The sequence below is a fragment of the Hoplias malabaricus genome, chromosome 4 (assembly GCF_029633855.1).
Source record: "Hoplias malabaricus isolate fHopMal1 chromosome 4, fHopMal1.hap1, whole genome shotgun sequence".
Taxonomy (NCBI): Eukaryota; Metazoa; Chordata; class Actinopteri; order Characiformes; family Erythrinidae; genus Hoplias; species Hoplias malabaricus.
The window spans coordinates 53,120,338-53,146,410 of NC_089803.1; the positions used below are offsets into that span (position 1 = coordinate 53,120,338).

Sequence of the window (26,073 nt, forward strand, 5' to 3'; positions counted from 1 at the left end):
ACCATTAAAGACCATTAAAGTGGACTAATATGTATGCAGAGCAACCTTAGAAATACAAAGAGTACCTAATATTGACACTGAGTGTAAACATGGTCAGTTTTAATGTTATGACTGAACTTAATTAATTGAGCAATGCTGTTTACAAAATATGTCCAAACATTTACGCCTAAAAATCTATTTCCAACGTGTATTCTCACGTTTGTGCACTGATTAGTTGCCCAAAAAGCCCAGGGCGATGACGTGTCAGTTTGTCCAATCCCTTCATCGTGGTGGTCCCGCGGTCGCGCGCCTCCTCGGTTTCTCGTCCGCCATAAACGCCGCAACGGATGCGCGCGGCGGTGGAGTCAAGCTCCACGATCGCAGCTTGCTGATTGGTGATCGACTTCATCAATTTACATAGCCCCGCCCCCCTCCTCCCATTCGCTGCCCCTTTGCAGCGAGAGCGCGAGCTCGCCACAGTTCCACGCAGCGAGTTGAAGCTCGAGGACGACGACCCCAAAGCGCTCACACTCTCGTGCTCGACAATAAGATAGTGAACAAGCGAGCGAGTGAGGGGAAGAAAAGAAAAGGAAAAAAAGAGAGGGAAGGCGAGAGGAGGAGGAGCATTGCGTGGCTCGCGCGCGTGGGTTTGTCTGTTCTTCGGTTGTGGGTGGCTCGTGATCGAGGACAGTTTCGCGTTCCGTTGAGCCTCGAGCCGCACGCGCTGCATTATGAGGAGGCGCAGCCATGGCGTGCAAGGGTAAGCCGGGCGCGCGGACGCTGGAGGATCTGACGCTCGACTCCGGTTATGGTGGCGCGGCGGACTCGTTCCGGTCGTCGAGCGCGTCCCTGTGCTGCTCGGAGGCGCACGCGCCGCACGGGTCGCACGCGCACGGCGGCAACTGCTGGCATCTGACCGGCTCCATGCACAGCAGGCACAACAGTTTGGACACGGTGAACACGGTGCTGGCGGAGGACACCGACATCCTCGAGTGCTCGGGCACGTGCGCCAAGCTGCCCGAGCTCGAGGACGTGCCCTGGAGCTTGGCGGAGGTTGAAGGCGCGCTTGGGCTCGCCCCCGCGCCCGTGGACACTCCCGTGCTGGCTGCCGTGGCCGTCCCCCTGCCCGCGCTCGCTCCCGTGCCTGCCGTTTCGCCGGAGGTCTTGGCGCGTCTCTCGGCGCTCGTCAGCCGCGCGCTGGTGCGCGTGGCGCGCGAGGCGCAGCGCCTGAGCCTGCGCTATGCCCGCTGCACACGCCACGAGGTGCAGACCGCAGTCAAAGCCGTGCTCTCGTGGACCATCTCCGTGCACTGCGTGGCAGCGGCGCTCGGCGCGCTATCGCTCTACAGCGTCAGCGCCGGGGACCGCGAGCGCGCGCGACGCGGCAAGTCCGCGCGCTGCGGCCTCGTCTTCTCCGTGGGACGCTTCTTCCGCTGGATGGTGGACAGCCGCGTGGCGCTGCGCGTGCACGACCACGCCGCCATCTACCTGGCCGCGAGCGTGGAGTGCCTCTTTCGCGAGGTGTGGGCACGCGTATTACGAGGCACCAGCAATAGCAACAGCACCGGCACCGGAGACAGCAGCAGCGAGGGTGGAGGTGGAGGAGGTGCAGGAGGAGGAGGAGGTGGAGGAGCAAGCGCTGGAGCAGGAGGAGGTGCAGCCACCCTGACGGTGGAGGCGCTCGAGCAGGCCATCAACAACGACTCGGAGCTGTGGGGGCTGCTGCAGCCGTATCAACACCTCATCTGCGGCAAGAACGCCAGCGGTGAGTGACAGCAACCTTGTGGAGCGCGGGGAGAGCTTAGCTGGCTGGGGGCAATGGGTCATACGGTCATTTTAAGAAACTCTTGGAAATAGAGCTAAAAGCACAAAAGTACAGTTCTGAAGACTACCTAGTAGCTCTCTGCAGTGACTAACCACTTCTCTAGAACCCTCTACCTTACACACTCATCAACATAAACATCAAAATGTCCTCATCTCTACTCTCAGGGGCACTTTGTAGCTCTACAATTACAGACTGTAGTCCATCGGTTGCTATAGCCCCTTTTCACTCTGTTCTTCAATGCTCAAGACCACCACAGAGCAGGTATGATTTGGGTGGTGGATCATTCTCAGCTCTGCAGTAACACTGACCTGGTGGTGGTGTTTTAGTGTGTGCTGTGCTGGTACAAGTGGATCAGACACAGCAGTTGCTGCTGGAGTTTTTAAACACTGCCCACTCACTATCCACTGTTAGACGTACCTACCTTGTTGGTCCATCTTGTAGATGTAAATTCAGAGACAGCTCATCTGTTGCTGCACAGTTTGTTTTGGTTGTCCTCTAGTTCTATCAGTGGACACAGATTGTCTCACTGTTGTCTGGATATTTTTGGTTGTTATAGCAGCATAACAACACCAACACACCACCACCTAATTAATTCCTGCTCTGTGGTGGTCCTGTGGGATCAGAATGACCAGAGCCAGTATAAAAATCAGTATATAAAATCAGATATCAGTCTCTGCTACATATATTCCACTTTTTCCATTATTTAGACCCTTGCTTTTACTAATCCAAATGATCCAAATTAACTGCTACACATCCTTACTGACCCAAAGTTCTGAGTTGTTTTCTCACACTGGAGAAATACCTGTGGCTTTTTTCAGATCTGAAGTGAGTGTGGAGCTTGACTTTCTCTTGCCTGAAATGATGAAATCTCCAATCTATAATTCAGAGAATGTTTCTTCACCATTGGCTAAGTCTTGGTTTGTGCTCTGGTAAAAAGCTCTGCTCTTTATAAGCCGTCCTAGCTCAGTAAAAAAAAACTAAGGATGTTGGTCTGAAATGGCTCAGGTCTTTTCTCTGTGCGTCACCAACTGAGGAAAGAGAAATGGCATCTGGAGGCATTCAGACTGTAGCGAGACCTAATGAAAAGCATGAAAAGAGATGATGATTATTTTTATTTTTAATTTTTTTTGTAGTTATTGGTTAATCACCCTTAATGAATTAATTAATTATTAATTAAGGTAGAACTGACTCCAAATTTTTGAGACTGCTGTCTGAAAGTAAACACAAACTGAACATGCTACAAAATTAAACAGCTTGGTTTACAAAAGAGTTTCTGTAGTAATTCATTCATTCATTCACTGTCTGTAGCTGCTTGTCCAGTTCAGGATCACGGTAGGGGGGGCGCCAGTCCTTCACAGAGCGACACGCGCATACACATTCACTCACACACTCACACCAATGGACACTTTTGAGTCGCCAAACCCCTTACCAAGATGTGTTTTTGGACCGTGGGAGGAAACCGGAGCACCCGGAGGAAACCCACACAGACACAGGGAGAACACACCAAACTTCTCACAGAGAATCACCCGGAGCAGGACTTGAACCCACAACCTCCAGGTCCCTGGAGCTGGGTGACTGTGACACCAGCGTGCCACCCTCTGTGGTAATTCAAACAGTGAATAAAACTTAAGCCATAAACAAGCTAGAGTTAGCTTCTTACTCAAACATACTACTCCACCTTAAAAGATGTGGAGCTTCTGAATTAACTCTAACATTAGGTTGGAGTTTGTTTTGCTGAGAGAAGAGTAGTCCACTAGAATCCTCTACATTGCTTTTAATTGCTGTTTATCTGGTGGGGGTAGTTCAAGCCAAACATGGTTGTTAAAAGTCCCCATTTCCAGGACTCCATTTTCTTCATCCTTATGTAAGCTGAACATTTCATACATAATCTTGGAAATTTAATAAAAGAAGGTTAGGCTGACTCTAGCCCATCTGTTGCTGCAATAATAAATAAAAAATAATGAGCCAGTCTCTACAACAGAACGACAACGGGGAAAAAAAAGACCACCCCAGTACCACCGCTGACTTTGCAGGTGTTATAGACTATATTTTCTGTCTGCAGTTTGTGTTAGTCATGTTCTAGTCCTTCATCAGGGCCACTGTTAGGAGGAATATTTTTGATTGGTGGACTATTCTCAACCCTGCAGTGAAAATGAGATGCTTAAAACCCCAGCAACACCACTGAGCTGTGCTGAGAATCATCCACCACCCACATAAAATCCAGCCAGATTCAGGTATTCTGGACAACCAGCCAAAAAGAGACACTATAAGAAACCATGATTTATTCCACTCTCAGATGATAGTCTAACGGATTGTTGCTAAATAAGCAAAAGGACTAAGCTACAATTTTCAGTCAACACTAAATATAACTAATTTCTAATTTGTTATGTAATAATCTTTGACATTCTGTGTCCTTTCAGAAATGGCAAGAGATGAGTGATGTGCCAATTATTAAATATTAATATTAAATGAAGTTGTTTTACTGCCCACTTTGGATTGCTACATTTACAGACCTGTATACTCTTAACTACAATTCATAATTTGTTAGCCCTTTTTAGTCTGTTTTTCAATGGTCCACCACAGTACCACCACAGGGTTAGTCATCCTCTAGTCTTTCGTCAGTGGACACAGGACGCTGCCCACAGGACACTGTTTGCTGGATATTTTTGGTTGGTGTTTTGATATTGAATTTATTATAAACTCCAGCAGCTCTGCTGTTATAGCAGCATGACACTCCAAAACACCACCACCACCCAGTTAATTCCTGCTCTGTGACTGGACAGTGAGTGGGCACTAGCTAGCACACCACCATCACAACCTCATACCCATTCTGTGGGGGTCCGGACCATTGAAGAAATGAGTAAAAGGGGCCTAGCAAATTATGCAGGGCAAGTCTGTGATTGTAGAACTACAATGTGCTACTGTATGGTCAGCTGAGCTGATAAAATGGACAATGAGTGTTGAATCAATAAGATTATTTTAATGTTTTGGTTGATCAGTTTATATGCCATGATATTTATAATAATCTACTGATATCTGCTAAGTTGGCGAGACAAAAACACCTGTAGTGCCACCTTAAAAACAATACCATTAAAATCTAATACAGCAGTTGTTGTAGAAAAATCTCACTGCACTTATTCCAAATTGTCAAAAGGAATTCTGGCTTCTGCATAATAGACCATGCAGTTGATAAGTATTCTCAAGAGCAGGGGTGAGATCCATTAAAGGCAAAGAAAAGCATATTTTTTTGCATAATTTATCAATGTAACAAGAAATGTCATAAAAGCTCATGTTGCCCAGCTCATATTTGTGTGCACTGATGTCGTATAAGTACCTGAACCTGACCTAAAACCTCTGGAAAACGATGACTTAGTCAGTGTAACTGTAGATTAGTTCTAAAGCCAACAGTCCTGGAGTTCCTGACTGAAACAGAAGATCCTCTATACACATACGGTTGAACTTAGTGAGTCTTGGTGATTCAGTGAGTCACATCAGTGGGCTCAGCTCTTCAGTAAGAGTCAACTCATTTGGCTCAGCCAAGTCAGTAATGATACAACTTAGGATTGATTTTTTTTTGTTTGTTTTTGCATTTTTTTCTTTCATTCATTTGCGGACTACATTTCACGTCACTGAAAACACACCTTTTGTAAAACTCCGGTCAGGGTGGAGGTATAATTGTCATTTCATTGTTGCCATGTAGACGGAACAAAATGCAGATTGTTTTGGCTTGTATTAGTGCCGGGCGATAAAACGATATCGATTTGTTTCATGATTAATTTTTGCTCGATAACAATGATAAGCTTTGGGTAATAGAACTCAATAAACCTTCATTTCTATTCCCAGTTAGAACAGCCAGCTGCACGCTATCAGGTGCGTATACTCGGATGTCCTTTGTCTCAGTGTGCAAAATGATAATATTGTGATAAATATTGAGATCGGCCAATATAGAAAACTTACCGTGATAATATTTTTGGCCATATTGCCCAGCTCTACTTGTAATGTGAAGAGTGTGTGCTGTCATCTTCTTTGGTTAATGTCAGTATCTTTTGTTTACATGAGGTGGTTTTATGCAATGGTAGTCACAGTCAAAACAGCGCTGGTTTAACTTTGCTAAGAGGACTTGCTCCATGTTCCATGAAGAGCAGAGGTGTCAAAATGCCATGCGGAGGAGACTGTTGCATCTAGCACTCCTACCACACAGACCCTTCCACCAACGCAAATGGTTCTGGATGACACCTGGTCAGACTTCTGGTTGGTTGGTGGGACAGCACAGTTTTGGCTGCAGATGAATGGCGAGATAATTTTTGCTGGTCAGGTGCATCTTTATTTATTTATTGTCTTTGAGCCTGCATGTTGAAGGTCAGACAAGCATGGTTTTATGTTTTTATGTGTACAGGATGATTTGTAGGAGGAAAACATTCTTGTACGTGTGGAATAGGACTTTGTGTGTTCATAGTGTATTCATAACTTAAAGGCGCACTAGGTATGTTTTTTTTTTTTTTTTGCCTTAGGGCTCCCCCTAGTTTAATTCATTTTTACAGCACTTTACTGAAATCAACGAGGAGGAAGAGGGAAGGGTTGTTGTTTCATACACTCCTCCCCAATTTACACAGTGCTGTTTCTGCAGTGCTGAGCCCAGAGTCTATATCCTTCATATTACAGGTCAGTGGAGCATCACAGTGATATTGAAGCTGTAATTTTGAGGTAAAATATTACGTAGTGATCTTTTTTTTTTTTTTCACAATGAAGACACTAAAATGATATAACTTGTTGTTTGCTATAAGAACCAATATGCCTTATGAGCACATTAGTAGAATTTAAAACATGTAAATTCTGTCAGCATAGAATGAGTTTGGCCCTGTTCTTCACTTAAAGGCAACGTTTACGATTTTGGGGAAATGCTGTTCTCTCGTACCTTTACATTCAGAAACTCCATGTATCTTAAGGTGAAACGGCCTGTCTGTGTTTACTTTTTGGAACCGAGGGAAGAGCAGACGTGGATGAATCATGTGAGAATACAGAGAAGATCACAAGTCCATCAGAATATTACGCTAAACTGAGTAAATGGAATGACTAGTTTCCCGCCTCTGCTTTTCATTGTTGTCATTAGGGTATATGAGTACTGAGCATTAGCTTTGTCCTCTGTGTGGCACACATCACTCTATTATGATTTATTTACGCAGTTCTCATCACTACTGACCTCAGTGTCAGACTCATTTGAGGTGAGTCAACACTAACTTGGCGGAGGAGAGTATGCAGCAGGATTCTCTCAAGAGACAGCTGAAGAATCTGGGAACAGAATTTCTGCACGTTTCCTTACTGTGGTAATACATTGTCTCAGAAATACAAGTCGATTGCAGAGGCTTTTAGATTGGAAAATCTCCTCACATTGCTCCATTTAGAACAGAAAAGAATTTGCTGTAACCTTCTACTGGAGTGAGAGTCTTCTCATCTAGCATGGCATTGAGCTAGATAATGGAACATTGCTTTGAGGATTTGAGGCTGGGGAGATTTTCACACTTCTAGGTGATGATTGGCATTGGGAATGGTGCATGTGCACAAGGCTCATGTGCAGCTGCTCCAGCATGTAGATTTGGACACACTTAAGGCAGCTACAACACCAATTACACATAGTGTATCTGATGCAAATGCTAAAATAAATAAAAAAATAAATAAATGCATAAATGCAAATTTGGGGACAAAACAGTCCAGTCATTTTTTTCAGGGCGACAGGTAGTATAGCTGTCACACCGCTGCAGGGTCCTCGGGTTGTGGGCTCTAGTCCTGCTCTGGGTGACTGTGCATAAGGAATTTGGTGTGCTCTTCCCATGTCCAAGTGGGTTTCTTCCGAGTTCTATGTTTCCTCCCACTATGTTAACTAATAGAAAACGGAGTATAATACGTCCTCTTTGAAATGAGATGGACATGAGAGAGCCTATATAAAGTTGTTTATAGAAAGTTGTGTTTCTGACACTTTTTAGACACTGGAGCAACACAAACAACAAGTTTGTTATTTTCACTTGTGTCTGGATATTTGTTGTTTTTGCCTGAAGCCTGTGAAATCTCCACACACAGCACTCATAAATCTTTTGTCAGTCAGCCTAATGTGTGAACAGTCAACTTTGTTTATACATCTCGAGCATATATTACTGAAACCAAGAAAAGTAAGGTAATACTTCAGATAAATAAAAACATTCTTCAGTGTAAATCTCTAACTTGTTTCTAACTTTTCATATAAAAACAGTGGGTATGTTTCAAGCAAAGCAATGCATTAATGTGGTAACTAGTGATTAAATTGGGTGACATTTCCGTGGTGGGAATAAATCCTCGCTGTTGTGCTTGTGGTGAGGCCAGTGACTCTAGCTGCGTGATGTTTGTTTTGAGCCTCTTTATTCATTTGGACAGTTGAACAGATGTGAACTCCACAGTGGGCAGGGCAGCATGTGGAGATTTAGAGGTTCTCCACACACCTGTAGGAACAGCCAGTTCTTACTGTAGTGGGGGCACATGTCATTTGGGCAATTAGTAGAGATGGAGATATGATGGGATGCTATCAGAGTTGATTATTTTTTCAAGAACCACTATGCTTTTCTGGGCATATTATGTATGACATTAATAATTAAAGCCTATGGAAGAGCTGCGTAAATCATTAGAAAACATATTATAAATTCTGTCTGTTAGATAGATTTACTGCTGAAAATGTTATTCACTCATTTGTTGGTTGTTTGTAAATGTTTCAATGTTTAAATGTTGTAAATGGGTTAGTGCATGGTGTCAATTAAAGGGGGCATTATGCTATTGTGATATATTCTGAGCACATCATCAGATTACATCCTTAAAGAATATTAATCAAATTGTTGTGTCATACCTTGCACCTAAACATACAGGGTAGGCTCCAGACTCACAGATCCCCCGCACGAAATAAAGCAGTTACAGATGAATGAATGAATGTTTCTAGATATATATTATAGCCAGAGCATATCATGAATAATATGAAGAATGGAGAATATTTAACAGCTGCATGTGTCATTAACAAGAGTATAATTAGTCTTGTTTCTTTAGATTTTATGTTCACATACTGAGTATAAATCAGTATTTATAGTTTAAATGGCTGTTTTTGAATGTGTCTCTATTGGTATGTTGTGTATAATAATGGTATCAGTATCCACCTGGTAGAGGTGGGTAATACAATGATGTTTAATTGGTATCAGTGACGTGACTAGAGACTAGGTGCTTTAACTGTTCAGCAGACGGTTTCTTCGAATCTGGAACACCTGTTCACCTTGTCTTGGGGAGTTCCCCTTCCTCAAAAAAGGAAAACGAGAGTGGGTGCTACTGGAACTAACTATGTGCATTTTACGAGTTAGTTGAGTAACATGAAATCCCTGTGTTTTCAGCTTGCTCTTTTTTTTTCTAACTAGCTTTCAGTAGTACAGCATATTTACTGATTGGGCCACTTAAAACTCTCTTTCTTAAAACTCATACTTTCTGAGAGAAACATGTCAGAAGTTGTCTCTCTTTCTCTCTCTCTCTCGCTCGCTCTCTCTCACTATCTATCTCTCCCTCTCTCTCTCTCTCTCTCTCTCTCTCTCTCTCTATTTCTCTCTTTCACTTGCTCTCTCTCACTCTCTCTCACTATCTATCTCTCCCTCTCTATCTCTCTCTCTCTATTTCTCTCTTTCACTTGCTCTCTCTCTCTTCTCTCTCTCTATCTCTCTCTCTCTCTATCTCTCTCTCTCTCCCCCTCTCTCTCTCTCTCTCTCTCTCTCTCTCTCTCTCTCTCTCTCTCTCTGTGGAGGGGGTTCTGTCTCATATATTAAACAAACCACTGTGTTGGTTAAATACGGAACACGTCTTTTATGTCCAAATACAGGACGAATGTAAATTTTATGGGATTGCATATTTGGGGAGGCTAAATAACCCCTTAAAACTGGTCCAACGACACAACTTATTGGTATATTGATACATACTCTGTATTATGAAAATATTTTGGGTATCATCATATGGTATTTTTTTTTAACAATATCACCCATCCCTAACTCTTGGCATCTAATGTTGTCGCACACTTCTTGCATTTCTCAGGTCTAATCATCCTTCACTGATTACTGTTTCGGAGAAGCCTTGTTTTTCTGTGAAGTGCACCATGGAAGACGTTTCGTCAGTTTTCAACTGAAGCACTCTTATGCAATGCTGCTAGTGCAACGCCTTGTAAGCCTAAACTGCCCACATTGCTATTCCTGACACTGTCTCATGTGTTGACACAATCATCTCCTCGTTAGCAAGGCGGCATTTCAGTGCTTCAAAACAAACAGGCGGCCACATTAGCACTGATTACACCAATGATTTGTTCTGAACTCCTGACTGCACAGGATCTAAATGGCATTCATCTAGATCCATAAACATGGTAATAATCATTGCATTATGTTGCAGCCGCAGATACGGGTCACTGACGGTAATATTAAGGTGAGGTCTCCCTAGTGACTTTTACAAGTGACTGTTGAGTCAGCTGTTAATGTGGACTTAACTCTTAAAAAAAGATTTTGCACACATCTTGTATTTATATTTATAACTTCTACAGTGGGATTGCATGAATGGGCAAATAATGCAAGTAAATTCAAACATACAACCGTAACATCATTAAAAAGCCAGTCCATACATCAGAATATAAACTGGTAAATATTTTGGAATTTTTATTTATTATTATTATTTTATTCTATTTTTTTTAGAATGATTACTTTGTAAAGAATTTACTGGGTTGACATAAACTAGTCAGGAAACTAGTGATAGCAGGAATCCGCAGTATTTTGTCAGCAGAAAGCTATTTGAAGCCATATTTTGAAGAGATTTGCCTTTAATCATAGATATTTAAATTCATTATCTTGTAGTGGTAACAGACATTTTGGTGGGTAAAATGTTGATCAAAGGTCAAGGGAGTATTTATAAAAAATGGATAAATTCAGCCTCTCTTAATTTTTACTATGTCCTCATTCAATTTAGGCAGCCTTACCTGGGTGCCTCCACAGCACGCTCTAGCAGACTATTCAAACAAATAAGAACAAATTTTAAAAAGTATTTCATCATGGAAAAAGACCTGACTTTACATGGTGGAGCTACACATAAAAAAGAACATTTTTCAAATCCATTCATTGCAAAGAATATACATTTTTCACTAAATTCTGTACATAATATTGAGAAATATCTATTATTGGGAACAGAAACAAATGCTGAATGTGCTTGACCTTTGAACCCTCAGATGGCATTGCATGAGAAAACATTGTTGTACTGTGAGAAATATAGAATAGAGAGTACTTTATAAAACAGCACAAAAAAGAACAAATATGAAACTAAGGACACAAATTCTTTGATGTAAAAGACTGAATAGCAACCTTTTGTGGAGAAGTTTCTAATCAAGTGTGAGTGGTGCCTCCTTCTGGATGATTTTAGGCTGGATGAGAAAGTATGTGGGTGAAATATAAGCCAATTCACATTTAACACTATATAGCTCTATGAAAATAGCGGAAAACTTTAGTTACTTTGTGCCAAAGTGGTACATTTTTATAAGTTTCAGGCATGGGGAAAAGGAAAGAAGGAATGGGGAGAAAAAGGGAAAAGTAACTTTATTCCACGTTATTTTTTATTTAGTAATTCTACATGAAAAATTTAACACAATACAGGGAAAGGCTTGTGTTCAAATAGAAAAAGAGAAAAACGAAACTGAAAGAAAATACTCTTATTTTGGTCTGTGGCTTTATGATTAATATTACAACAATGCAATGCTCTCTGTCAGTGAACAATAAGGCTGTTTTTTTTATAGGTCTTACCTTGGTGTCTGTTGCCCATTATGCGCTTTAATCATGTTTTCAAGCACTGTTCAAACTGAGCTGATGTAATAGTAGTGACATAATTAATACTAATGTCTAGGCGTTTATATCATTTGTTTTGTGGAGGCGTTGTGGTTTATCCAGTACTTGCACCTGCCATAGAGCATGTTTATGTTATTTGAGCCTGGGATGTATAATTGCATGAAGCTGGCAACCATTTCTTTTTTTTTTTTTCTTTGTGCTTGTGTTACATATGAGGATTTGAAACTGTTAGGCATGACATTTGGGCAACAAAGTATAGTGAAATCATGATACAAATGCCTTTACACAGCTCAGTTTGCAGAGTTGTGTCCCTGGTGCATTATGAGCTTTAAAGGAACAATCACTAATTTTCTGCATTGATTCGTCCTCATGTAATGAAATGGCTATAATATTGACAGTTAGCTGCCTGTGATTATTAGGGATTCTGTACTAAACCAATGTTAGGCCACATTAATGTGTATGGGAGATGCATTTTCTATGATAATAATAATAATAATAATAATAATAAATGAGCATTTTAATAAATATTTGTTGCCACTTTTGATGGTAAAAATGACACTGCTAATCATTGGTCATAATCTGATGCATAAAAATATACTGTTGGTGGCATATTATGAGCTTAAGTAATGTGTACATACAGTTAAAACCTGAGGTGATGTAACAGCAGTGACATGATTGATACTAACTTCAAATAATTTTCTCTGTGGAGGTGTTATGTTTGTCCAGGCACTGCACCTGCTGCAGATATTATGTGTGTTTTCTGAGAATTGTATTAATAATTGGACAATGCTGGCAACAGCAGGACCTTTCTTGCTGTTATTATTTTTGCCTGCCCTGCCCCCCTGGAGTATTCACAGATGACTCGACAGATTGCCTTCTTTCCAAAGCTAAGACGTGAGCTCCATTTTTGCCAAGCCTACTCTCCTGGTGCATTTCTATGTCACCACGACTTTTGAGAGGCTAAAATAAAAATCCCAAAGCCATTTCACTGCTATCAGGAGCTTGCAAAACACAGAAAGTTACGTTCTGACCGCTGATTCACTCTTGCTCTTTGCAAATGTAATGTTTTTCCCCACTTTTTGAAAATGCACTGAAAGGTAGAAAGTCCTGGCCGTGGCATTTTAGCTTTAGTTTTTTTTTCTTTTCAGAATCATACCACTTTGCTGTTGAAGCTGGAGAAGATTTAAGGAACATAAGCAAAAACAAATGTCCACCCAGCTTTTATTTTGTATTCTCAGCACATAAAAATCAAATATATAAAATAAACTAAATAAATTATTTAATAGATGAACATTTTGGCTTATGGAAATTTACCTTAAAGAAATTGAACCTCTGTATCAAATAGGGGAAAATACAGATTCACTCACTTTTTTGGAAACAATTATGAATTTGACAATAATATGAATTTTTAAAACAAAGAGTGACACAACTTGAAAAAATGCTAATTAGCTTGCAGCTGAACAGGAATTTTTAAGCACGTGTTTTAGAATTTTGCTAATTGAAAATACAAAATACAACATAGCCCCAACAAGGTAGTTGTCAAATGAAGCAATGGATATTATCATGTTTCCTGCTACAGCCCACTTCTGTTTAAAATTTGGCACAAGTCTAATCAAAAACATGGAAGGTTATTAAAGGGAAACATACGGGTAGGCCAAGGAAGATTTCAAATGGCACAGACAAAGCACAGACACATTTTAGGAAACAGGTGTGAATGTTAGTGACAGAAATGGACTAAATAAAATGAGATTTACATCCAGAAAAGTCAAAGGAAAACAGCACCTAAACAGAAATAAACAAGGTTAGAGTGGGCTAAACAGAAGCAGTCATAGAGTGTGGATAATTGGATGAAGGTGATATTAGAGATGAATCACAAATCTGCACTGGCCAAGAAATGAGGCAGGAATTTTGTCTGCTACAGTCTAATGAAACATGAAAAGGAGTACCTGAGAAAATAATCAAATTTCCCCACTCCCTTATGTTATATGGCAAGTAAAGAATCAGAAGTATAACCATATACTGGAAACTATTATCATTCTATCTATAGTCATTTGTTTTGGTGATGATGTCACTAAACCACTTGCTCCGGATCAGAGTGTCTGCTAAATGCCATGAATGTAAATCAACTCAACACGTGGCCAGCATGTGTTGATCTCAAAATGTCAAGGCCTCATCCTGAAAAAGCTGATCTGTGAACCACTCTTAGACAAAGTTGGAACTACTTTGATGCAGAGTATTTATTTAGTTCAGGGATTAAGTTGATTGTTTTCATCTTTTCCCCTCCTCAAATTTGAGTCATTTCACATTGATCTGAACTCATAATTCCATTAATTCACATAATTTAATTTCTTTGAAGTATATTTCACAAAGCAAGGCGATTTAGGAACTACATCACCAGATTGTGAAAGTACCCCAAACAATGTATCCCTGAGTGACACTGATAGTTGTCTCAAGCTCAACTGAGAATGTGAAAATACTATGGTACAGCAAAGGTTTAGACCTTAACTGTAAATCTCTTAGCCGTCCAAATTCGCAAAAATATTTAAATGATCATTTATACAATTTACATTTTATATTCGGTTTATATTCCAACATTCTGTTATAAGTCGAATAGGAGTTAAAGTTTAGGTACAATTCCATAAAGCTTGTCCAACCTCACAGCACAAAGATACAAGTTATCATTTGAAAAATCCCATATTCAGTATTTGTCAGATTTTCATTTCAGGTTGCAGTGTAGCATCCACAGCACTTGTGCTAACTCTCAGTAACACATCCCACAGTCACTGATGTGAAGAAGTGCTCTTATGAAATCCAGAAACTGCTCAAGTTCTAATAACACCTGCTTTTGGAGACATTTTGCCTGCTAAATATGAGTGAGTGAGTTTCTCTGTTTATTTGTCCACTCATTCATTAAATATGTCATTTAAATATTATAAAGTATGGTGAATAAACTAGTTATATGTTATTTTTGTCAATCTTCTAATAAACTGAAGTATATTTCTCTGACCTGTCCACCTGAGCACTATAAACATTTTAAAATTGTGCTAGAATTATAAATAAAATAAAAAAATTATAAAATAAAATAGTCACTAATCCAAATAAACAAACAAACCGCCCATGTCAAAACAGTCACTAATAAAACCTAAGCAGTAACATAATATATGCCAATATACAGTATTACAAATGACAACAGTTGTAAAATATACTTTTTTTTCTTTACAGGATATTCTGTGGAGACAACAGAACAAGTCTATAGCTCAATATAAAAGCATTGTAGAAATCATGTTTACAGTCATAAACGCAGGGAAATCATTAAAGCAGATTTCCCTAATTTGTCTAATGAAGAGGTTTTACTGAGACAGGCTGCCTATTCAAATGAGTTAATGCTAAAGCTAATGCTGTAGAACATTGTTATTTTGCTAACAGACATTTTTAATTAGTGTTATTCCAAGTTATATGTCATTATCCTGCTTTCTTTGCTTGTCCGATATTCCCAAGTGTCCTGATGCTTCTCCCTCTGCCTTTGGCCAATGTTCCATCTTCTGAAATCCAGAGAGAAATACTGACAGAACCCATTTGCATATTTATTTTTCCAAAGTAGAATCATTATGATATTACGACTGTACGTCTGTGAGAGATGGAACATGGAAGATAAAAGGAAGGGCAGGGGGAACAGACTGGAAAGACAAAAAAGGATGGGAGATGAATGATTTGGCTGGGATAAAGAGCAGAGAGAGATGTAGAGATGAGGAATGAGGAGGTGAAGAGAGAAGAAAAGGCTGGCAGAGAGGAGAAAGGATGAGGGAGAACTGCTTTATGTCTGAAATTGAAAAAGAGATAGCAGAATTTTTTTTTATATTTTTTTTCTATCTGTCCTGGGAGTTTTCCATGAGCAACAGTTTTTCTGTTTGGTGAAACATGTGGTATGAATTCTGCATTTTTTCATGCTGTGATGTTGAATTTCTTCAGGCATTATCTATGAGTTGTGATGTTTGGAATACACTGACAAAATACAGAAATGTGTTTTTACAGAGGACTGCGTGATTGTACTATTCTTCAAACATAGTAACTTGGGGCAACACGATGGTGCAGCACGCGTAGCTGTCACATCTCCAGGGTCCTGGGGTTGTGTGAAGTCTATTGAGTTGGACTACTCCAGTGTTACACATGTATGCTGTTACCTAGCACCTAGCTCCTTAGAATGTTTTCCCTTATTGCAATGAAGCCATGAGGGGTAACTGAAAGAAAACATATGCTGGTCAAAACCGGTATAACATGCTAAGGTTTAGAAATGTAGAAAAGATTTTTTTTACCCTTCTGACTCACTAGTAGAAAATTAAATTGAGTTTTATTGATGTCAAATATTGTACAAGTGATGCTCGAAATATTTTTTCAACTATTTCTGTTGTGTATTGCAGGCAGAAAAAAATAATAATGTGGAGGGAAATCTCAGGAACATACTTTCAATGTTTTATTTCTTCATGGCCTTCAGGGCTTTTGTACTATGCTTTTTCCGCAGTGCTCTCCTCTTTTGTAGATGTGAATATTTTCAAGCCCCCTCACATCGATACACACATATAAATCTTTGTCTTCAAGACTCTTTTATTTTTAAACATTAGAATTCATACAAAACTGCAATTTCTTATTGAACAAAACAAAGGGTATCTCATTTATTTGCCTTGCCGCATCCCCTCCCCATGAATCATGCCACACCCCCCACACTGTGAGATCATCAAAATCACATATTTAGAAAATATTACAAAGAAAATATTGTAATATTTGTGAATGTCTGAGTGTGTGTCTGTGTTGCCCTGTGAAGGACTGGCGTCCCCTCCAGGGTGTATTCCCGCCTTGCGCCCAATGATTCCAGGTAGGCTCTGGATCCCCCGCGACCCTAAATTGGATAAGCGGTTACAGATAATGGATGGATGGATGGACATAAGAAACCCAGAGTGTTTGAATCCATGTTATTGAGACTGTCTTTGGAGCACTGTGGTTTCAAAGTAAAAGCGCTCAGCCATGGGTGAACTGCATGCCTCTGCACTTAATTTACATTCTGTTTTGAAAAGTTTAAACTATGGGCATGACTTCTAATGATTAGTCTTACCTTCAGCTCCACCGAGGCTCTTTAGGGAGCAAAATTAATTTTAATGTGATGTCTCTCCAAAGCTCCAAAACTTAGTGAAATATGTAGTATATTATTTTCATGCACATGTTAGGATTTCTGCTGTTTAGCTTTGTTCCAGTTTGATGTCCTCCTCCCACTCACAGAGATGGCACTGACACAAAACTTTCTCTGGTTTCCCTTGATATCTGCTATAATTTATTCATAAACATAAACTAAAACATTCTGCAACATCCAGTCACGCAAAGCAGCAGCTTTATCTTGAATGCTGTTTGTAGGAGGGTGTGCTTGGGGGGTGGGGGGTGGGAGTTGGGAGGAGGGCAGCTGGGGGTGACAGTGGTTTGTGTGTGTGTGGGGGGGGGCTTTTATGAGTGACAGATTTAGGGTTGAGGGTGCTTTTAAAAAGAGTGTGTGGCTGGAGCACTAGGTTTCTGTGATTTAAAGTCACTGGACCATAAAACTCTGGTGTCAGCTTTAGTTGCTTTCCCACTGGAATAGATTTAAAGGAGTAATCCTCCTTCAAATAGTTTATGAACCCTTTTAACTTTCGTCATGTAGTTTACCTGCACTGATATTTTACTGTATGTTTAGCTTTGGCTCAAAAATAAAGACTATGTACACTCAGCTGCTTTGTTATTTATTTATTTATTTATTACAAAGTGTCAAATAATATTCCATAACAAAAAAAAGCAAATAAAGAGTTTTTAGCTGATTACTATTTAATGATTATTCATATGTCAAAAGCCAATGTAAAATATGATGAATATTAATATCGTCATGTGCAGCAGATGTATGTATGAGTTGCCAAAAAAGGTGAAGGTGTACAATTAAATCTACATCACTTTTAATACCACTTCCTGCAAACGTTTTTTTGGAAATATGTGTCATTTTAATGATCAGAGATGGGGTTTTTAAGAGTTGTTAAGATGTTTCCTCTCTATTTGCTAACTCCCCAGTCTGTTTGTACACTTGAAACTCTTTTTTAAAAAAATTGTTAAAAAAACAAAATGTCTTGGTCTGGTATGCTAGGCTTCCTCTCACTCTCTGCTCAGGACAGAGGCATTTGGAGTTTGTAAGACAACAGAGAGAACTCCAACTGTTGAAAAGCATGAACCGAGATGAGGATTTTACTCTATTCCTGCTCCATAGGTGGGTAATAAGGACTTATTATTGCTGTTTCAGATCACTTAAGTTGGAACAGTCTTCAAATTCAAGTGAAATCTAAGTGTATTACCGAAAGTGCAAAACAAAACAACTTGAGTTACACATGAGTCATTCATTCATTCATTCATTATCTGTAAGCGCTTATCCAATTCAGGGTCGCGGTGGGTCCAGAGCCTACCTGGAATCATTGGGCGCAAGGCGGGAACACACCCTGGAGCAACACAGAGAGGCAACACAGACATACACACACATTCACTCACACACTCACACCTACGGACACTTTTGAGTCGCCAACCCACCTGCAACGTGTGTTTTTGGACTGTGGGAGGAAACCGGAGCACCCGGAGGAAACCCACGCGGACACGGAGAGAACACACCACACTCCTCACAGACAGTCACCCGGAGCGGGAATCGACCCCACAACCTCCAGGTCCCTGGAGCTGGTTACACATGAGTGTCTGTATTAATTCAAACAGTGAATAAAAACTTACAGCCATGTGCAAACAGTTGCTTTTTTCCATTAAACACACCATTTCCACAAAAGACACAGAGCTTCAGAATGTAAACAAAACAGAGAGAACTGTGTTTCCACAATCGTAGACAATTATAATAAATGGTAGGCTCACTGGTCTAAACTGGCTAATGTGCATTATCGTTTTTTAATGCAATGGTAACACTATATATATTTTTTATATATATTTGTGCATGTGCGTGTGTTTGTATTGTTGTGTACAATGTGTTTTTTTCCCTCCTGTATTGTCATAAATGCTCTGAATTGGATATAACTGAACAAATATTTTGGCTTTTTTAATCTGTTACTAATGTGTTGCTGGCTCAGTTGCTCTATAAAAATTAAACACTGTAAAATCTATGTGACGTCCCCTTTTTGCCATATTGCTCACTCTTAGTCATCATCCACAGGAAAAGTCTGGTATTCTCATTCACATTCACACAATGTTAAAATAAAATCTTCTTTGCTACTGTGCAGAGAAATGAACTGCACAAACCAGAACAGGAAATGAACCTAGGTTCCCCATGGCATATCTTCCTTGGATTATTTCTAAAACTTTCTAATATAAATCAAATGTAACTCTTTTGTGTAACTGTATAATAACATTGTAGTAAGGAAACATAACTGCAATAATAAATGTAGACTTCTAAACGTTAACCGAAAGGATGCATTGTTAACACTGAAGCTTTTAGTATTAGGCCCTTTAAAAAACAAAAACAAAAAAAAACACAGAATTTAGCTTGTTGCAGATGAGCATGAACATGGTTCCCGCTATAATATTAACCCTTTAAATTACAGATAAAATATATATAATTGTAAGATCAATGGTTGTAAGGCACTGTAATACAGTGTGTATAATATATTCATTAACATGTTTAAAATGTTATGATACAGTTCCGTAATATTTTGTCTATTACATATTTTGTTATTATGAGGTATATTTATAATATGTATAGTATATAATGTAATTGAAATGTATTGCTATTACACATATGATTTTGTTATAATGTAGTTGTAACCTATAAATAATGTAGTAATTAAATACTAGCGGTACCTTTCAGTAAGACTCTGATGTTGCATCAGAGTGTGTGGTAAAACAGTGTGAACATTTCTCCAGCAGGTGGGTGATGACTGTGAAGTGAGCCTACGCCAAGTCCACACTGAGCCCACCCTTAGCCCACACTAAGCCCACCCTTAGCCCACACTGAGTACAAGAAAGCCGGCATGACACAGCTTTCCACTGCTCTATGTGGCCCACAAAGGGACAGCTCACTGCTTCAGCCGCCAGCTAGCTCCCACTCCACTCTACTGGGCTTTGTGGAGCCGCTGATATGCTAATTCAATGTAGGTTTGTAAACCACATACTCCAAATGATGCTGTTGATTTCAAATGTTTCAAATGTGAACTCTTTTGCATATGAATATTATGCATCATGATTGAGCCAATCATGTTTATTAATATTATGAATATTTGGGTTTGTTAGACATGTTCATTAGGTCAGTTCAGTGCATCAGTTTGTCCAATGTCCTATGTCCATTCTTCACCATTCTTTTAATGTTAATGCCTTTGGAGAGTAATGGGAGGCATTGGTATTCATCACCTATATTCATATATGCTCATGTTTGTGGGCCCCAAAATTTCCAGCATTTTGTCAGAATCCACTTGCTCCCCCTTTTGCTGAAAGGTCTCTACTCCTATGGGAAGTCATTACATTACAAATTGACTGCATTAGCAAGGTCATATACTGTTGATGGATGATGGGTTCTGAATTTTAACACTGCTCCAACTCATTGCAGAAGTATTGTATGGTGCACCATCACAGTTCCGCTCCTCCACAGCTTTATATCCCTGTAGTCTGCATTGGTCTCATATGCAGCTACAGCAGAGCCTCATTTCTACTGAGATTTACAAGCTTTGTGTACACAATTGAACACATATTGGCAATTGCTACATCTTAAAGTATGGGAAGTTGCTCACTGGAAGGGATGTAGAAATATTTATTAATACAGTGTATGGTAGAGGGGGCGGCACGGTGGCGCAGCAGGTAGTGTCACACAGCTCCAGGGGCCTGGAGGTTGTGGGTTCGATTCCCGCTCCGGGTGACTGTCTGTGAGGAGTTGGTGTGTTCTCCCCGTGTCCGCGTGGGTTTCCTCCGGGTGCTCACGTCGCAGGTGGATTGGCGACTCGAAAGTGTCCGTAGGTGTGAGTGTGTGAGTGAATGTGTGTGTGTCTGTGTTGCCCTGTGAAGGACTGGCGCCCCCTCCAGGGTGTATTCCTGCCTTGTGCCCAATGATTCCAGGTGGGCTCTGGACCCCCCGCGACCCTAAATTGGATAAGCGGTTACAGATAATGGATGGATGGATGGATGTATGGTAGAGTGATATCATCATACACTGCTTGATTTAGTATATTATTTCTCATGTCAACATTTTGGAAACAAGTGGAAATATTCTGTCAAACATACAGATTTCTGGCCGTCCAGTCTGTCCGACATCTATTTCCAAAGAGTTCCAGGTCATTGCCCAGAACAGAGAATCTGTCCTTCATTAAATTTGAAGGTTGTCAGGCGAAAAGGAGAGTGGATGTTGCAGTTCATGATTTCACGTGGCCTTCCTCATGTTTCAGCCCTGTCTCAGCCTCAGTCTGTTTACTGTGCCACAGGCCATATACTGGCAATAAACCAGCTCATGTAAAATTTTTTTTCCTAATCCAGCAATCCAGATTATCATCTAAAGCTGGTAGTTTGAAGATCTTGATCACATGTCTACAGACTTTATTAGCAGGATATCACTTGAATGTAAGATTGTTCAGTCACATGATATATTGCCTTTAATATCACATAGTTATTGCCATGTGGTCATTGTTCAGAAAGCATATGTATATATATATATATATATATATTAAGTGCTACTGACCTTACAAGAGCAAAGTGTAGTTCTACAATTACAGACTGTATAGTCCACCTCTTTCTCTGCATACTTTCTCATCCATATTTCACCCTGCTCTTTAATGGTTAGGACCACCACAGAGCAGGTATGATTTGGGTGGTGGTCATTCTCAGCGCTGCAGTGACATTGACGTGGTGGTCATGTGATAGTGTGTGCTGTGCTGGTACGAGTGGATCAGACACAGCAGTGCTGCTGGAGATTTTGAACGCAGTGGCCATTCACTGTACACATTGTTAAACACACCTACCACCAATAACTTACAAGTTATTATTCACTGATATAGTTACCACAGAAACTCATTTGTAACTTGAGTTGTTTAGTTTTAGTTTTTAGTTTAGCTTTCAGGAATGCCATAAGCCGTCTTCTGAATTTGGAGACATTTTCACCTTCAGTGTTACCCACCTATGGAGCAAGAATAGCGCAATAGAGCATCTTCATTCATTCATTCATTATCTGTAACCACTTATCCAAGTCAGGGTCGCGGTGGGTGGAATCATTGAGCGCAAGGCGGGAATACACCCTGGAGGGGGCGCCAGTCCTTCACAGGGCAACACAGACACACACACACATTCACTCACACCTACTGACACTTTTGAGTCGCCAATCCACCTACCAACGTGTGTTTTTGGACTGTGGGAGGAAACCGGAGCACCCGGAGAAAACCCATGCGGACACGGGGAGAACACACCAACTCCTCACAGACAGTCACCCGGAGCGGGAATCGAATCCACAACCTCCAGGTTCCTGGAGCTGTGTGACTGCGACACCTACCTGCTGCGCCACCGTGCCACCCATAGAGCATCTTCGTTTGTTTTATTGAATTTTGTGAGTTCTCTCTGTTGTCTAAAAAAAAAAAAAAAAACAGATGCCTTTCTCTCACCAATAGAGAGAGAAAGCCTAGCATACCAGACTGAGACATTTTCACTAGTTTACAGACACTGAGGCTTTGTAAACACATTAGACTGGTTTCTAGCTAGCAAATGACAAGGAAACAACTTCTGAATTTTATAATGTATTATTTGATTACAACCATGAACATCGCCTTTAAATTTTGCAGTAGCCACAGGTGCTAGAATGTAATTGATTCGCTCTTATACCTGGTAGACCACTGAAGCTGTCACCATCAGATAAACAGCAGTTATCAGAGAAACAGATTTAATCTCAGATAGACAGGAGAAAATCAAGCTCCACTCTCACTTCAGACCTTAAATGAATGTGTTCCTGTCCATCCATTTGAAAGGATATGGCGCCGTTGGTATGATATAATGTAGAAAAAAATATTTACACTACAATACACATGAGGAGATATGTTGGATTACTTGTCTTTGGCTTTAGTTATTTATACATATTTAACTGAAATATCAGCCCCAGGCTTCATACTCCTAACCCGAACCCTCACCCTAAGCCTAACACTAAGCTCCAGAAGGTCAAAAGCAGCAGGGTTTTCCTCACCCAGCATAACTAAAATAAACTTCTCTCTACAAGTGTAAACATATCTGCAGTGCTCCTTCATATGTATACTTTTTGAGATTCTTTTTGCCTCAAATTGTTTGTGTGCAAAATGTATGAAAATGCAATCAAAAAGTTATTTAGTAATAATAAAAGGGGAAAAATGGGTGGCACGGTGGCGCAGCAGGTAGCGTCACAGTCACACAGCTCCAGGGAGTCAAGTCCTGCTCCGGGTAAATGTCTGTGAGGAGTTTGGTGTGTTCTCCCTGTGTCCGCATTGGTTTCCACCAGTTTCCTCCCACTGTCCAAAAACACATGTTGGCAGGTGGATTGGCGACTCAAAGGTGTCCATAGGTGTGAGTGTATGAGTGAATGTGAGAGTGTGTGTAACCCTGTGAAGGACTGGTGCCCCCTCCAGGATGTGTTCCTGCCTCACACCCAGTGATTCCAGGTAGACTCCGGACACAGCGCAACCTTGAACTGGACAAGCATTTACAGACAATGAATGTATAAATTGGCAAATAATCAAACATTTCCTTCATATGTCAGTGAATAGTGGAACCCCAACACACTGCATTTTTCTATACAGTAACCTTGGCATTTGTCCTTCAAATGAATCATCCCATAATATTTCATAATATTTACACTGAGGCTTACAGAATTCATTTCTGTGAAGTGGGTTGTACAGTGGGCGTTTTTGACTTGAGCATTGCCACACACACACACATACACACATACACACACACACACAGGACAGCAGTGCCCACACTATATACGTGTCTCCTCTGCTTTTGACTGGATGTCCTTATGGCATTCAATCAGATTGACTTTTCAGACAAGATGTGGAAGTTATTCAAGGTCAACAACAAATGCAGCTGACTGAGTCAAACTGCTGTTGAAAAGAATGTCATGTGTGATGGACAAAACAGAAAATCTTTGATGGAAAAAAAACTGGGCAGAAAACTGAAATATAAAAAAAAAAAACTGACAAAAAGTAACATCTCAAAACCATGATGACACCTTTGCTTCTACACAGAACTGTCCACTACGTCTTAAAGGTTGCAGCATTTACATTCTGGTGCACTCTGTTCTTAGGAGAATTTTATGTTCCACCTTAAGTGGAACATACTATCTTCTACACAATATCTTCTACACTTTAAGTGCACTGTGTAAAGTTTCTAATGTATACTACACTGAACAATCATAGGATTAGGAACATCTACCTTGTATCTACACTCATTGTCCATGTTATCAGCTCCACTGACCATATAGGAGCACTTTGTAGTTCTACAGATTTGTAGTCCATCTGTTTCTCCGCATGATTTCTTATCCCCACTTCACCCTGTTGTTCAAGGACCGACACAGAGCAGGTATGATTCGGATGGTGGATAATTCTCAGTGCTGCAGTGACACTGATGTGAGGGTGATGTGTTTAGGGTGTGTTGCACTGGTATGAGTGGATCAGACACAGCAGTGCTCCTCAAGTTTTTAAACACAGTGTCCACTCACTGTCCACTCTGTTAGACACACCTACATTGTTGATCCACATTGTAGATGTAAAGTCATGGCTCATCTGTTGCTGAATATTTTGGTTGGTGTCCAGCAGTGACACTGAGGGCTTTCAAAAGTCCAGCATGGTTACATGATTAGATATGTCCCTGCCGAATATTGGATATTGACATTGGCCCTCAGTTCACGTATCAGTGCATCTCTACTTTTGTGAGCAATATTCCTTTACTTATTTTTTTATTTTTTATTTTTTTGATTAATTTGAAGGCACTATCTACTGGTCATGCTTTAATTGTCACATATGTGAACTTCCTCGTGATTTTTTATAATCCTTAATTATTTAATGGACATCTGGACTAAATTGGGTCAGAATAATAGAGTATGACATTCTGGCACCTTCAGATGGATTACGGTTTCTATATGAACTGGGCCATTTATCTTCTAATTGAATCCAGGCACTATTCTGGCAGATTTCTACTCTCATTTCACGCTAAATTCCCCATATGAGCCTTCAGAGAGCCAAGGTCTTGTGCTTCAAGGTCACAGGACTTCTCCTCAGATGCAAAAGTTGACATACTCTATGTACAGTAAAATGGCATGCAATATCTTAATAGCTGGTGTTGTGATGCAACCTGTTACCATGGGTCAATCCAAGTTTCCTCCTGAATATGAGGGCATTAGTAGATAATTTGCCTCTTTTGCTGTAAACGCTTCTGGTCATATGGAAAGGGTTTAGACATGGAACATTTCTGTGAGGACTTGGTGGCTTTTGGTGCCAAGAGCTTTAGTGAGGTCAAGGAATGTTGGAGCATTAACCCTGGATCACAAACCCCAGTCCAGCTGATTCCACAGGTGTTGAATGGAGTGCCATCATTTCAGAGAATGCAGATCCAATGTTCCACAACACAAAACATTGGGGATGGTGATTTTAGGTGTATGTACTGCTGTTTCAGAATGATGAGTGCTTCTTAAAGTAGCTTAATCATTAGGGAGTGTCTACAAATACAATGGTTAATATTTTTTACATCATATTTTTGCTATTTTAGAGTACACTTCAGTATGTGTGTGTGTGTTTGTGTGACCTATATATTCATTACTTTGTGGGGACAGAAAATCATTTCCCCATGATGCAATTCATTAAATTTAAAAGTGGAAATGTGTTAAGGTCAAGGTAAATCTCCACAAAATGAATAGAAGTCTATGTTATGTCTTTTTAAACCATGGAGGCAAAAATGTTTCTGTCTGTATGTGTGTGCATTTGTGTGTGTGTGTGTGTGTGTGTGTGTGTGTGTGTTCCAGGTGTCCTATTATCTCAGCACTTTTGGCTAATATGTCCTATTTATGCATGTGTTGTGATGCGTGGACATTTTCCACCTCCTGGAGGCGAGTGTGTTTCCACTGATGCTCAGAAACACAGCAAAACAAGCTCTCTCACACGTCGTGCAGCACCCAGAGGAAAATTCTCTTGCTCAAAACTTGCTCGTTGATCAGGCGACATAATGGCGATGCTCCTAAAAACCCAAGAGGAGAAAGTACATTTGACATAAAAGAGACCTAAGGCAATTCTGGACCAAATTAAAATGACTTATTTACAGCATCAAAAAGATGTTTAGTCTTAGATGAGACATGGTTGGGTTGATTTAATTAATACATTTGCACAGTGTGAGGCTTGACTGAGATCTCCATTAAAGCTCAAGAGG

The 26,073-nt window shown here is 40.3% G+C and overlaps 1 protein-coding gene across 2 annotated transcripts in view; it reads left to right on the forward strand.

Moving 5' to 3' along the window:
• Nucleotides 1–491: 491 nt before the first annotated feature.
• The window catches only part of btbd11a (BTB (POZ) domain containing 11a), a 297,866-nt gene continuing 272,284 nt past the window's right edge, over nt 492–26,073 (forward strand). For both annotated transcript variants that reach the window (XM_066668357.1, XM_066668356.1), the window contains exon 1: nt 492–1,744. In XM_066668357.1, the coding sequence (XP_066524454.1) occupies nt 727–1,744 (1,018 nt within the window). In that variant the 5' untranslated portion in view covers nt 492–726. The remainder of the gene's footprint in view (nt 1,745–26,073) is intronic.